Source organism: Saimiri boliviensis, chromosome 15 (assembly GCF_048565385.1).
Source record: "Saimiri boliviensis isolate mSaiBol1 chromosome 15, mSaiBol1.pri, whole genome shotgun sequence".
Classification (NCBI taxonomy): domain Eukaryota; kingdom Metazoa; phylum Chordata; class Mammalia; order Primates; family Cebidae; genus Saimiri; species Saimiri boliviensis.
In genome coordinates this window covers 89,305,214-89,316,331 of record NC_133463.1, presented here as the reverse complement: position 1 = coordinate 89,316,331, position 11,118 = coordinate 89,305,214, and the positions used below count along the sequence as shown (strand labels likewise).

Here is an 11,118-nt window from a genome sequence, read left to right as displayed (position 1 = left end):
GGTGCCAGGCGCGAGGCCCAGGGCAGGGCGTGGGGCGGGGTGGGGAGAGGCGTGGGGCAGGTGTGGGATGGGGCGGGGCAGGGGGTGGAGCAGGGTGTGGGGCGGGGCATGGGGCAGGGCGTGGGGCGGGGCCCGGGGAAGGTGCTCCTGTGCACATGCGCATGTGTGAGTGTGCAGGTCATGTATGTGCGCACGTGTGTACCTGCCTTAGTGCGTCCGTGTGAGCAAACACCCACTTGTGTGTATGTGCCTGAGTTCACACGCCTGCCTGCACCTGAGTGTGTGCCTGCGTGTCTGGGTCTGTGTGTGCACACATGCTTCTGTGTGAACATGTGCCTGCATGTCCCCCATGTGTGTCTGTGTATGTGAGCGTGTCTGTGTGTGCCCGTGGAAGCCCCAGTCTCCCCAAGGAGACCCGAGCACCTGCAGGCCACTCTCACATGGACCCGCAGGGCAGGCCAGGCTCTCACACGGACCCAACCCACAGGGCCAGCCGGCACGGCCAGGAGCAAGCCTGCCTCTGACGGGAAGAGGCCCCGCCAGCCAAGCCTGTCTGAGGAGCAGCACAGGTGTGTGTGGGTAACCCCCACATAGGCACCGAGGAATGAGAGCTAAGCAGAGCCCTGGCACAGTTAGAGCCTGAGGAATATCTCACTTTACAGTGTTACTACTCACCTATTTCCTTTTATATAACCCTTTACATAATCATATATTAGTTATAGAAACAGGGCTGGAAGAGTCCCTTTATATAATCCTCTCTACATAATCATATAATCATTGATAGCATGAGTGCCTGAAGAATATTTCCCTACATATATACCTATAATTACATCTTAGTTCATAATCGGAGGAATGCCTAGAGCGGACACAGTGCAGAGCATGAATCAAGGGAGAAACAGTTAGACCAGGACAAGACTCCACGGCCCAGGCGGCAGCGTTCAATGTCGTAAAGATACCCACTGTATGGCAGGCTTGGGGCAAGAGCCACTCCTCCTGATGAAGGAGCTGTAGGACCCTGCTCCAGTTCTCGTGGAAGGCTGCCCTCAGACCGGCAATCCACCTTGGGGACTGTGAACTTTATCAGCTCTTGCTACTGTGCTGCTGGAAAAGCATCTTCCCATAGAACCCACTGGAAGCTGCCAGAAGGTGGCGGTAACCCTGACAGCTCTGTCACTGCTGTGTGACTTAAAGCATCCCCCCCGTAAATCTTCGAAGTAGTTTTCCCATAGATAGAAGTATCGCACACGGCAGCCTCTTCCCTGTGCACGGCCCACCTTCGAGCCTCGGCGACCTAATGGGGGTGGACGCTTGTTTTATTGCTCACGACCCTATCACTATCTTTAAAGATGACTTCGCTCACTGCCCTGCCCCCTGACCTATACACAATAAATACTCAGGCTTCTGGACACTCGGGGCCTCGCCTGACTCCGCTCATGGGTGACGTGGCCCCCCGAGCCCAGCTGCGTTTTCTTTGTACTTCTGTGTCCTGTCTCTTTATTTCTCGGATCCTGCGCCTCAGCACAGCATCAGGCTCACCGCACGACCCCGTGGGGCCCTCAGCCCTGCAGGTGTGGGTGCCACACTCACAGGCACGCACATGGCAGGCTGGGCAGGGGCAGACTGCAGGTGCCCTTTACATTCCCCCAGAGTTGGCCAGTGCTGCTGTCCCGGCCAGACTTCCCCAGGACCCCCTGGGCAGTGGGCAGATGGCAGCCCACCCCCCAGGGAGGCCCCCAGTCGGCAGGGACGGGCAGGCAAGCTGGCCGGGAAGCCTCCCAGGAGGGCGGGGAGGGCTGAGCTGGAGTGTGCGGGGTGGAGGGGGAGCGGCAGTGAGCAGCTGGACTCAGGGCAGCTCTGAGACACTAGCCCAGAGTCAGTGTCCCTGGGGGCGGACACGGTGCAGTATGGGGTTTCAGGTTCTTGCTTTTCATGGAGGGGGTGACCTGGCTGGCTCTGCGGGTCCTTCCACCCCAGTCAGGACGGCTGGGCCTGAAGGAGCTGTGCTGTCGAGGGGAGGCAGGACAGCGTGTCGAGTGGCCTCACTGTGTCCCTGTGTGGCTGCACGGTCCCCTTGGGGACCACTGTCCCCACCACAGGAAACACCCCAGGCTTCCCTGTTTCTGCAGAAAGGCCCGGCTTGTGTGGATCATCAAAGCCTCAGGGTGACAGAACCACACAGCCAACACCACCGCGAAAGCCAGGCCCTGCCCTGCGTGGGCAGCTGGTGCCCCTCCCCCAGTGCTCACAGCCCCCACCACCACCTCGGCCACTCACTGACGGATGAACTGGATGGCGTCCTCGTACTTCATCCCGCTCTCGATAAGGGCCAGCGCCACAAGGACTGGAGCCCTGGGGGCAAACAGGAGGGCCGGGGTCATCGGAGCCCACACACCTGTCCCCTTGGCAGGGCACCGGGGCCAGAGGGGCCCAGACGCCCCACTGCCTGAAGCTCCCCCACAGAGGCATGTCACACCTCGGAGCCCAGCCTGAGAGCTGAGTCCAAATCCCGGCTCCCTCCCGGGCAGCCTCTCTGGGAGCTGCTGGGGAGGGTTAACAGGGCTGGCGGGTGACGTGCTAAGGGCTGGATCCAGGCCTGCCATCAACCCCGCTCGCCCGGATTGTCCTCTGCAGATGGGGGTGTCCCACTGGTCATCTCATCCAATCACAGCTGTTCTTCCTCCAAGCAGAAGGTCTGAGCCCCAGCTGTGTGTGGGGGTATCTCTGGGTCTGGGGACAGGGATGGCAGCCCTTTCCAGCACAAGGTGTCGGGATAGTTTCCACCATAGCAGGAGGAAGCTGGGTGAGACTATGGGAAGCAAACTCTGCAATGCTGGGAGAGGACCAGCCTGGGAGCCCTAGATCTTGGGGCCCGGGTCTCCTGGAAGTCTCGTGAACATGTGCTTAGCACCCACATCCAAAAATGCGGCTGTCAGACCACGAGATGCCCAAGCCCTGGCATAGCCAATCCCGCCCTGCCCGGATGCTCACCGGCCCAGGCCCGCCACGCAGTGCACAGCCACGCAGCTGCCCGGGGCCTCACAGAACTTGGCCTTCACCAGACTCAACCAATCTTCCACGACCTTGCCGGGTGGGGGCGCCCCGTCGTCAAACGGCCAGTCCTGCGGAGGGAAGCACACATGAGGACCCCTGACCTCGGTAGGGCAGGGAGCTCTGCCAGGTAGAGGATGCCAGGAGCCCACTAGGGTGAGGGTGGCAGACCCCAGAGGACACACAGGGAGGGCACAGCATGGCCATGGGCACACCCCATAGTGGGTGCCTCAGACTCATCATTCCCTGCTCACGTCAGCTGTCCCCTCCAGGAAGCCTTCCTGGACCAGCCCTCCTTCAGAGTCGCACAAATCCTAATCCCCACACCTGTCAGCCCGAGCTCTGGTTCTGGGGTCACAATCACTCACACCTGTGTGCCGGTGGCAGCCTGAGAGGTTTTGGGTCGGCTGGTGCAAGGGATCCTGTCCCCTGTGGCAGCATGCGAAGACGGCTGGCACGTGCCACACACAGCCCAGGTGCCAGGAAGGACTGAAGACGGGGCTGTGGGACAAGCAGGCCCCGTTTCTGAGAGCAGGACCCTCAACAGGCGTTTCCACCGGGGCCTGGCCCACTGCTGCTGGGGATTAATTTGGTCTTGGAAGATGGCCTGCGCCTGCCTTGGTCCCATCCCCCAGCAGCCCGGACAGGCGGGCGGCGGGACTCTTCCCAGAGGAGGGCCTGGGCGCTGCAGTGGGGACGGACACGTTTCAGTGCCAGACCTGGGGCTGTCTGGTGCCAGGGAGAGCCCGCTGGGCCCAATGAGGCAGACATGCAGCCTTTGGGGGCATCTTGCCCCTCCCCAGCCACCAGGCAGGGTGACTCCTAGAGGCAACTGGTCTGAGTGTAGATGTCCCCACCTACATTCACCTACATTACAGCAACTTACATGTGACCCCAATCCCTCCCACTGCTGTGGAAGGGGAGGGAGGACGTGGGCGCACCCCGTCTCCATTCTTCCAAGCAGCCCGCTTTGAGGGGAGGAACCCAAGGCCTGGAGTGACCTGCAGGGTCACAGGCTGGGGAGGGCAGAGGCGGGGCACCTGTCTGACCCCACACGCCGGGGCAGCCACCACTCCAAACCACCAAGCCGAGGTTAGGAAACAGCAGCCCCTGCCAAAATTGGGGTCCTGGGGTCCCCTCCACGCTGGGGAACCTGAGGCCCAGGCGCAGCTGGACAGGCTCGAGCCGGGGGCCAGTCATCCACCAGCTGGGGATGGACTCCCCTGGGGCTGGCTCTGGGGCTGCAGCTGCTGTGGCCCCCCCCACCCCCGAAGGGTACGGCAGCAGAACGGCCCCGCCCCTCCTAGACCTGGGTCCCCAGGGCCAAGGGAGCCAAGGAAACTATCCAAGGATCCTCCCCAGGAGCCCACAGCCTGGCAACAGGGCCCCAGCCACTCAGGCAGCAAGACCGAGGAGGGCCAGACAGGCAGAGGAGCCCGCCCGCCTCTTGGCAGAGGCACCAAGCATGTGCCACCCCTGCCTCGCAAGCCAGCCTGGTCCATTCTAGACAGAAAGATGGGGTGCACTAGGGTGACTTTCTTGAGGTCACACAGCCCAACACCCTGGCCTTCCCCTGATGTTCCCAGACACACACACGGCCCAGGCACGAACAGGCCCGGGACTGCCACAGGAGGGGCGCCAAGCCACCCTGGCAGGCCCAGAGCCCCCGCCCCACCCTCACCCAGTGGCAGCAGCCACCAGGGTCCCCAAGCCACGCCTCACCACAACTGTGATGCCGTCCTTCTCCAGCGGCGCTTTGTCGTACGTCACTTCGCACACGCGCACCACGGTGGTGGCCCCGTATTTCTTCAGGTCCTGGGCGTGGGAAGACGGAGGAGGCAGGGCTGGGCTGGGCTGCGGGCTGGGGGGTGGGCCCCACTCACCAGGGCTCCCAGGGCACAGCCGTTTCCCCCCAGTCCCCCAGGACTTGAACATGTCCCCTCAGACCTCCCAGGGTGAAGCCCTGTCCCCTCAGGCCTACAGGGCAGGGTCATGGCCCTTGAAGAAGCCAGTGAAGGGCATGTCACCCTCTAGCCAGGCAGACCCTGATGCAGCGGGGCCCACCAAGAGTGGACTTGGGATCCGTGGTGGTGGAGGTGGCATCTGGATGTGGAAGAGCCTATCCTAGGTCCCTCGGGCCACCCAGAAGCAGCAAAGGTGTCCCCGCCCACATTCACAGTCACCCACAGCTCAGCGGCTGGGATCCAGCTTCCCAGCACATCACCCCCTCCTCTGGGGTGCTCAGGACCCCAGATCGACCAGGAACAACATTTCTTCCAGAAAAGCTACCGGGTCCCTGCAGCAGGAACCAGACCCCCCAGCCCACATGTGAGCCCCTGCATCCCAGCAGCTCCCCAGGCTGAGCCGCACAGATGGGTCCAGTCCAGAGGGGCTTTGGGGTCTAAGAAGGGTGGGCATCAGCTGTGGTGCCTCAGACCAGGGAGGGCAGGCACCTCTCAGATGGCAGCCAGGAGGGAGCTGGGCCCTGTACGCCAGCAGGGAAAACCCACACAACCAGGGAAAAGGTCACAGCAGTTCACAGCCAGGCCGATATTTATACCCCCAGTTCGGGGGGTTCCACTCCACGGGAGTCACGTGCGGGGGCTGTTCCCACCCCATCTGCTCTTGCAGCTATTTTGGGAGTGGTAAGGAATCAGCTGCTGGGCCTTGCTAGTCACGGGACAGGGACATGGAACACAAGAGAGGCCAGCACCCAACTATCCGAGAATGCAGGGTGCAGGTAAAGATGCTGGGCTCTGTGACTGTGGGGTACCTCAGAGTCCCTCTGTACCCTCAGCAGAGGGAACAGCCACCAAGCCCAGGACTTAGCCCTAGCCCTGGTCACAGGCTGAGCCCTCCCTGATCCTGGTCACATACTGAGCCTTGACAGTCACACACTGAGCCCTAATCCTGGTCATATGCTGGGCCCCGACCCTGGTCACACACTGAGCCCTGATCCTGGTCACAGATTGAGCCCCAATCTTGGTCACACACTGAACCCTGATTCTGGTCACAGATTGAGCACCGATCCTGGTTACACACACTGAGCTCCGATCCAGGTCACACACTGAGCCCCGATCTGGGTCACACACTGAGCCCCCATCTGGGTCACACACTGAGCCCCAATCCGGATCACACACTGAGCCCCAACCTTGGTCACACACTGAGCCGCGATCCTGGTCACATACTGAGCCCTGATCCTGGTCACACTGAGTCCTGATCCTGGTCACACACTGAGCCCCGATCCTGGTCACATACTGGGCCCCGATCCTGGTCACATACTGAGCCCCGATCCTGGTCACACTGAGTCCTGATCCTGGTCACACACTGAGCCCCGATCCTGATCACACACTGAGCCCCGATCCTGGTCACATACTGAGCCCTGATCCTGGTCACACTGAGTCCTGATCCTGATCACACACTGAGCCCCGATCCTGGTCACACACTGAGCCCCGATCCTGGTCACATACTGAGCCCCGATCCTGGTCACACTGAGTCCTGATCCTGGTCACACACTGAGCCCCGATCCTGGTCACACACTGAGCCCCGATCCTGGTCACATACTGGGCCCCGATCCTGGTCGCACGCTGAGCCCTGATCCTGGTCACACACTGAGCCCTGTTCCTGGTCACATACTGAGCCCTGGTCCTGGTCACACCTGAGACCTGCCCTTGGTTACAGGCTTAACCCTGATCCCAGTCACATTCTGAGGCCTGAGCCTGGCCGCTCATCATGCTGTTCTCACCAATCTTTCTGTAGGTTCTGCTGTTACCTCAGAGGTCTCAGCTGTGCAGGTGACAGCCATCTTCTGTAGGGTACCTGGCTCAGTGTCCAGGGTCCAGGCTCCCTAATGGCAGGGTGCCCAATGCCTCCTGCTCCACAGTTCTCAATGCCCTCTCACACCCAAATCCCTGTTTCATTATGACAAGGCCGTGAAGGTCTGTCTCATGTGGCAGCGGACTCAGCCACAAATGACCCTGCACACAGCTGCGGCCTCTGACTCAGCCTGGCACAGCCAGAGGCTCTGTCAACAGCCCACACACCGCTGCAGACGCTGCAAATGGGCCCAGGTCTGCAGGCAGCAGGGCACTCCGCAGAGGCCAGGCTCCTCCAGGAGGTGAGGCAGATCGCTGCAGTCTCCACGCCCAACACGGCTTCTGCAAACGCATCTGGTCCCGTGTGCCGGGGGGCCAGTGGCAGGCATTGCTGCCTCCCATCTCCCCAGGGCACGGTGGTCCCTCCCTCCTGCAGTCAGCACTGACACTTGCCCTGTCCCTCCTCACACAGATATCCAGGCCCTGAAGCCCCCAGCCCAGCCTGGTCTAGCCTGAGGCCTCACCCGGAGCCCGGCAATGCAGAGCAGGGCAACGCCCGGAAGCCTGGCCGGCCACGGAGTCGACCTGCCCACGTGTCCCCATCCACCTGCTTCCCCATAAGCAGCCACTTCTCACACCAGGGCACCTCCTGCCCGCTCAGTCTAGGCACAGAGGCCAAAAGGACAGCAAAGGGCTCAGGAGGGCCCCAGCCCAGGCCACAGCTGAGCGCACGCAGCCTGGCCCGAGTACCCCAGCTTCCCCACTTGCCTCTATCCACGTGGCATGGAGTCCCTCCTGTCATACGCCAGCCCCCTGCAGGCCCCGTAGGGGACCCAGTTGATCCCCCAACACCCTCACCCCCGAGGCCCCAGGGCATCCCCACATCCCTCCTCCCGGACCCTGTAATGGGGGACTGAGCCCTGTCTAGCCAGCCAGGCCAGTGGACCCCTCTCGAGAGGCCTGAGCGCAGTTCAGCCAGGCTTCCCTGCCACCGTGGCTGGACCTGCCCGCCCCGCCTCCACCTGCACTCACCTCAATGAAGGCGCTGAGGGTGGCGTTGGTGGGGTTGTGGGTGATGAGGAAGCGCATGTGTTTGTAGCTCACCTCCACGGGGGCCGGGCGGTTCATCCGAGCCATGGCGCCTCCCGACGCCGGCCGCACAGGGCGGAAAGGGGCTGCAGAGAAGGCTGGGGACACAGACCTGAGAGTCCCCACGACCCCTCAAAAATGAGGAGAACGAGATCCCTGTGCTTGTCCGACAGAAAGAGATCTTTTTAAAAACCCACCCCCACACCCCGCACAAATATTGTGCAAATAACTTGGGCGTGGGGGAGGAAGCTGCCCAGAGTTTGGATAATTAAAAAAGAAAATCCAACCCTTAAAAAAGCAAAGAACAAAACAGCCCCCAAAGTACTGTGGGCAACTCCAAACTCCCGTCTCTCAGAGCTGGATGGTCCTAAAGGGGCAAAAAATAAAAAGAACTACCAAAGGAACTCAGCAAAGAAAACGTAAAAACCCGAAGTAAATCCAGCCGCCACACGGTGCCCAGAGCCGGACCCCACGCCGGGCGCGCGCCCTCCACATCGGTGGACGGGCAGACAGCCTTCTTCACTCAGAGGCGGGCCCCAAGCCCCCAGCGGCCAGAGGAAGAATGAACTTGAACTGAATCAACTCCAGCACCCTTGGGCCAGGGGTCACGGGCAGCGGCCGTGGGGACAGTGGCCTCTGATGTGCGGGGCCCCTGTCACGTTACCCCATCGGGGTACGGTGAGTCCTGGAGGGGGGCGGGCGGCTCAGGCAGTAGAGCTGGCCCCAGGCTGGACAGCAGAGGCCATCGGCAGTCGAGGGCAATGGTGACAGCCAGCAGTGCGGGGACGCTCAGCAGCAGGCTCGGGGACGTCGGGGGCAGCGGTGCTCAGGGCTGGACCCCACGGCGCACTCCATGAATCCCAGGCGGCTCCACGGCACACAGCATCTGGGGGCAGAGACGAAGAGAATGAACAGAAAGGGTCACAAGGGGCCCCACCCTCCCATGAGGGGTTCAAGCCTGCCCTGAGCCCACAGTCACAGGCAATACTTCTCCTGGGGCCTCCTCCTGACCATGCTGAGAAACTCTCTTAGGCCTCAGTTTCCCTACATGGGAGCACAAGGAAGAATGGCTCCTACCAGGACTGACCCGGGCCTGCAGGCGACAGGGCAGCTAGCACGCAGCCAGCAGCGCGTGACGGAGGACACAGGGAACAGGGATTTCAGACACACACACACCCCCAGGACATGCTGAACCCCAGCACACAGGGGACGGGTCCCTCTCTGGCGACAGAGGTCAAGCTCCCCTAAGAAGCCTGAGCCTGGCCCCCGCCAGCCCGCTGTGACCTGCGGAAAACCCACGCAGGGCTGCTGCCCTCCCCTCCTCCGACCCTTGGCCACTGCCAACATCTGAGCCCAGGTCTCTCTGGGTGGCCCATCCTCAGGGAACGGGGCCCAGACAGTCAGTGCTGCCAGCACAAGGAGGTGAGGGGTCTGGACCTGCACGTGGCCAAGGGCCACCCTAATCGCCTCTTGCTTTCTGTAGAAAGTCTCCTGCCTGTCAGCAGCACCCTGCCACCAGTGTCCCCCAGCCCCCGTGTCTCCACCGCTCACACAGGGCTCAGCCAGGCTCAGGGGATAAACAGGCCAGCCCTCCCTTCCAGGAGCTCAGGGAAGCAGGGACAGACCACACCAACAGGCCAGCTGTCAGGCACACATGCCAGGGTGGTGACACCACAGGTAGCCAGGAGCGGGTTCACACCATGCACAGCCCTAAGAGGGAAGCTGCAGGGGCACCGCGAGCAGCTCAAAGCAACTCCACACCTGCCTCTACCCCTCTCTGGGTCTCATGGCCCCAAAGCTCCCAGGCAAGGGAGTCCCAGGAGCACGCAGCCACCTCTCTCTCTACCGAAGGGCTCGGAGACCTCGTGCGAGGTGCTGGCCTCTTTGTTACCCCATTAGCACAATGATGGAACACAAGTGCCCCCAAGATCCCTCCAGCGGTGACCCAGCTGTTAGCAGACCCTCCAGCCCACTGGACTCAACCCAAGCCCAGCCCTGTCGCTACTGCCTGCCACTCAAGGAAAGGCACTTCAGGCCTCCATCCCCCCCAGCCCACCCCTCTCACCTGTGCCCCTGCCCAGCACCCCTTCCCAGCTGCCCGCCAGGCAGGTTGGGTCACTGGAGCCTCAGCCCAGGTGCAGGGAGGGCGCAAGGCCTGGGCCCCCAGACTCAGAGGGCGGCCGGCGGGGACAGTGGGCTCCACCTTGCCTGCCCTCCACACTCTGCGTGGCAGCCAGTGCTAGCGGGCTCAGAGCAGGCGCCACATCTCATGTTCTTCCGTTGCCTGGTTCAGGGAAGGTTAAAATAGGCAGTGGCATGGGACCCCCACAAGGAAGTAAGGGTGGAGACAAGGATCCTGTCCCTGGTCCCGCCAGCCCCCACCCAGCCCAGCTAGCACAGTCTCTGAGTGCAGGTGAGGGAAGCCTCCAAGCGCCGACAGCACACAAACACCTGGGTCCCTCCTGGGGCAGCAGGATGTCCCCTTGTGCGTGCACGCCGGGACAAGCTCATGTTTACAGAAAGAGAGGAGGAAAAGTGTCCAAGAAACCACGGTACTGGGGGCCGCTCCCGAGGGGCCCACTCAGCTCTCATGCCCACAGCTGCCAGGGACCCACCCCGGCAGACCCCACAGACAACAGCACATGGCCTGGCCCCACTGCCCAGTGGCCATGGACAGGTCCTCAGGGCTGTAGGTGGCTGGGCAGGGAGATGGCTCTGAACCACCCCACACGACTGCCCACCTGAGGCCTGAGGATGCCACGCGTCTGCAGGGGTCACAGCCCAGGAGAGAATGGCATCAGGGGTCCAGGGAGAGGTTGGACTGCGCTGGGGTCTTGCCACACACCCTACTTGGCTCTGCAGCCTGGGGCCCCCACCCCTGCCCCAGGTGAGAGTAAAGCAGTGAGCCCCCAGCACTACTGCGGGGCTCTGCCCTGCCCAGCGGCTGCTCCCCAGAGAGGGCACCCTTCCCTAACCACATGCCCCCGCTGAGGTCACTGGGGAGGGCCCAGAGAGCAAGGGTTAAGGATCCCCAGGGACCAGCACTCAGCGAAATGGGGACAGGCTGCCCCAGCCTCCATGTGTTATGAGTCTCTACCACCCCTGCCTAGCCCGAGGCCACAGCGCAGGGCCCACAGGCAGCCTCGGCCCCTCCTCCCCTCCTGCC

At 62.3% G+C, this 11,118-nt stretch overlaps 1 protein-coding gene across 4 annotated transcripts in view; it reads right to left on the bottom strand.

The window, feature by feature from the left end:
• Nucleotides 1-11,118, bottom strand: part of PTP4A3 (protein tyrosine phosphatase 4A3) — a 46,893-nt gene that overhangs the window by 2,991 nt on the left and 32,784 nt on the right. For 3 of the 4 annotated variants that reach the window (XM_074387222.1, XM_074387223.1, XM_039464813.2), the window contains exons 2-5: nt 7,896-8,838; nt 4,771-4,863; nt 2,989-3,119; nt 2,275-2,349 (exon numbers count right to left, since the gene is read on the bottom strand). In XM_074387222.1, the coding sequence (XP_074243323.1) occupies nt 2,275-2,349; nt 2,989-3,119; nt 4,771-4,863; nt 7,896-8,000 (404 nt within the window). In that variant the 5' untranslated portion in view covers nt 8,001-8,838. Of the gene's footprint in view, nt 1-2,274; nt 2,350-2,988; nt 3,120-3,418; nt 4,727-4,770; nt 4,864-7,895; nt 8,839-11,118 lie in introns of those variants that run through there. The other variant, XM_074387221.1, reaches the window with a different exon arrangement.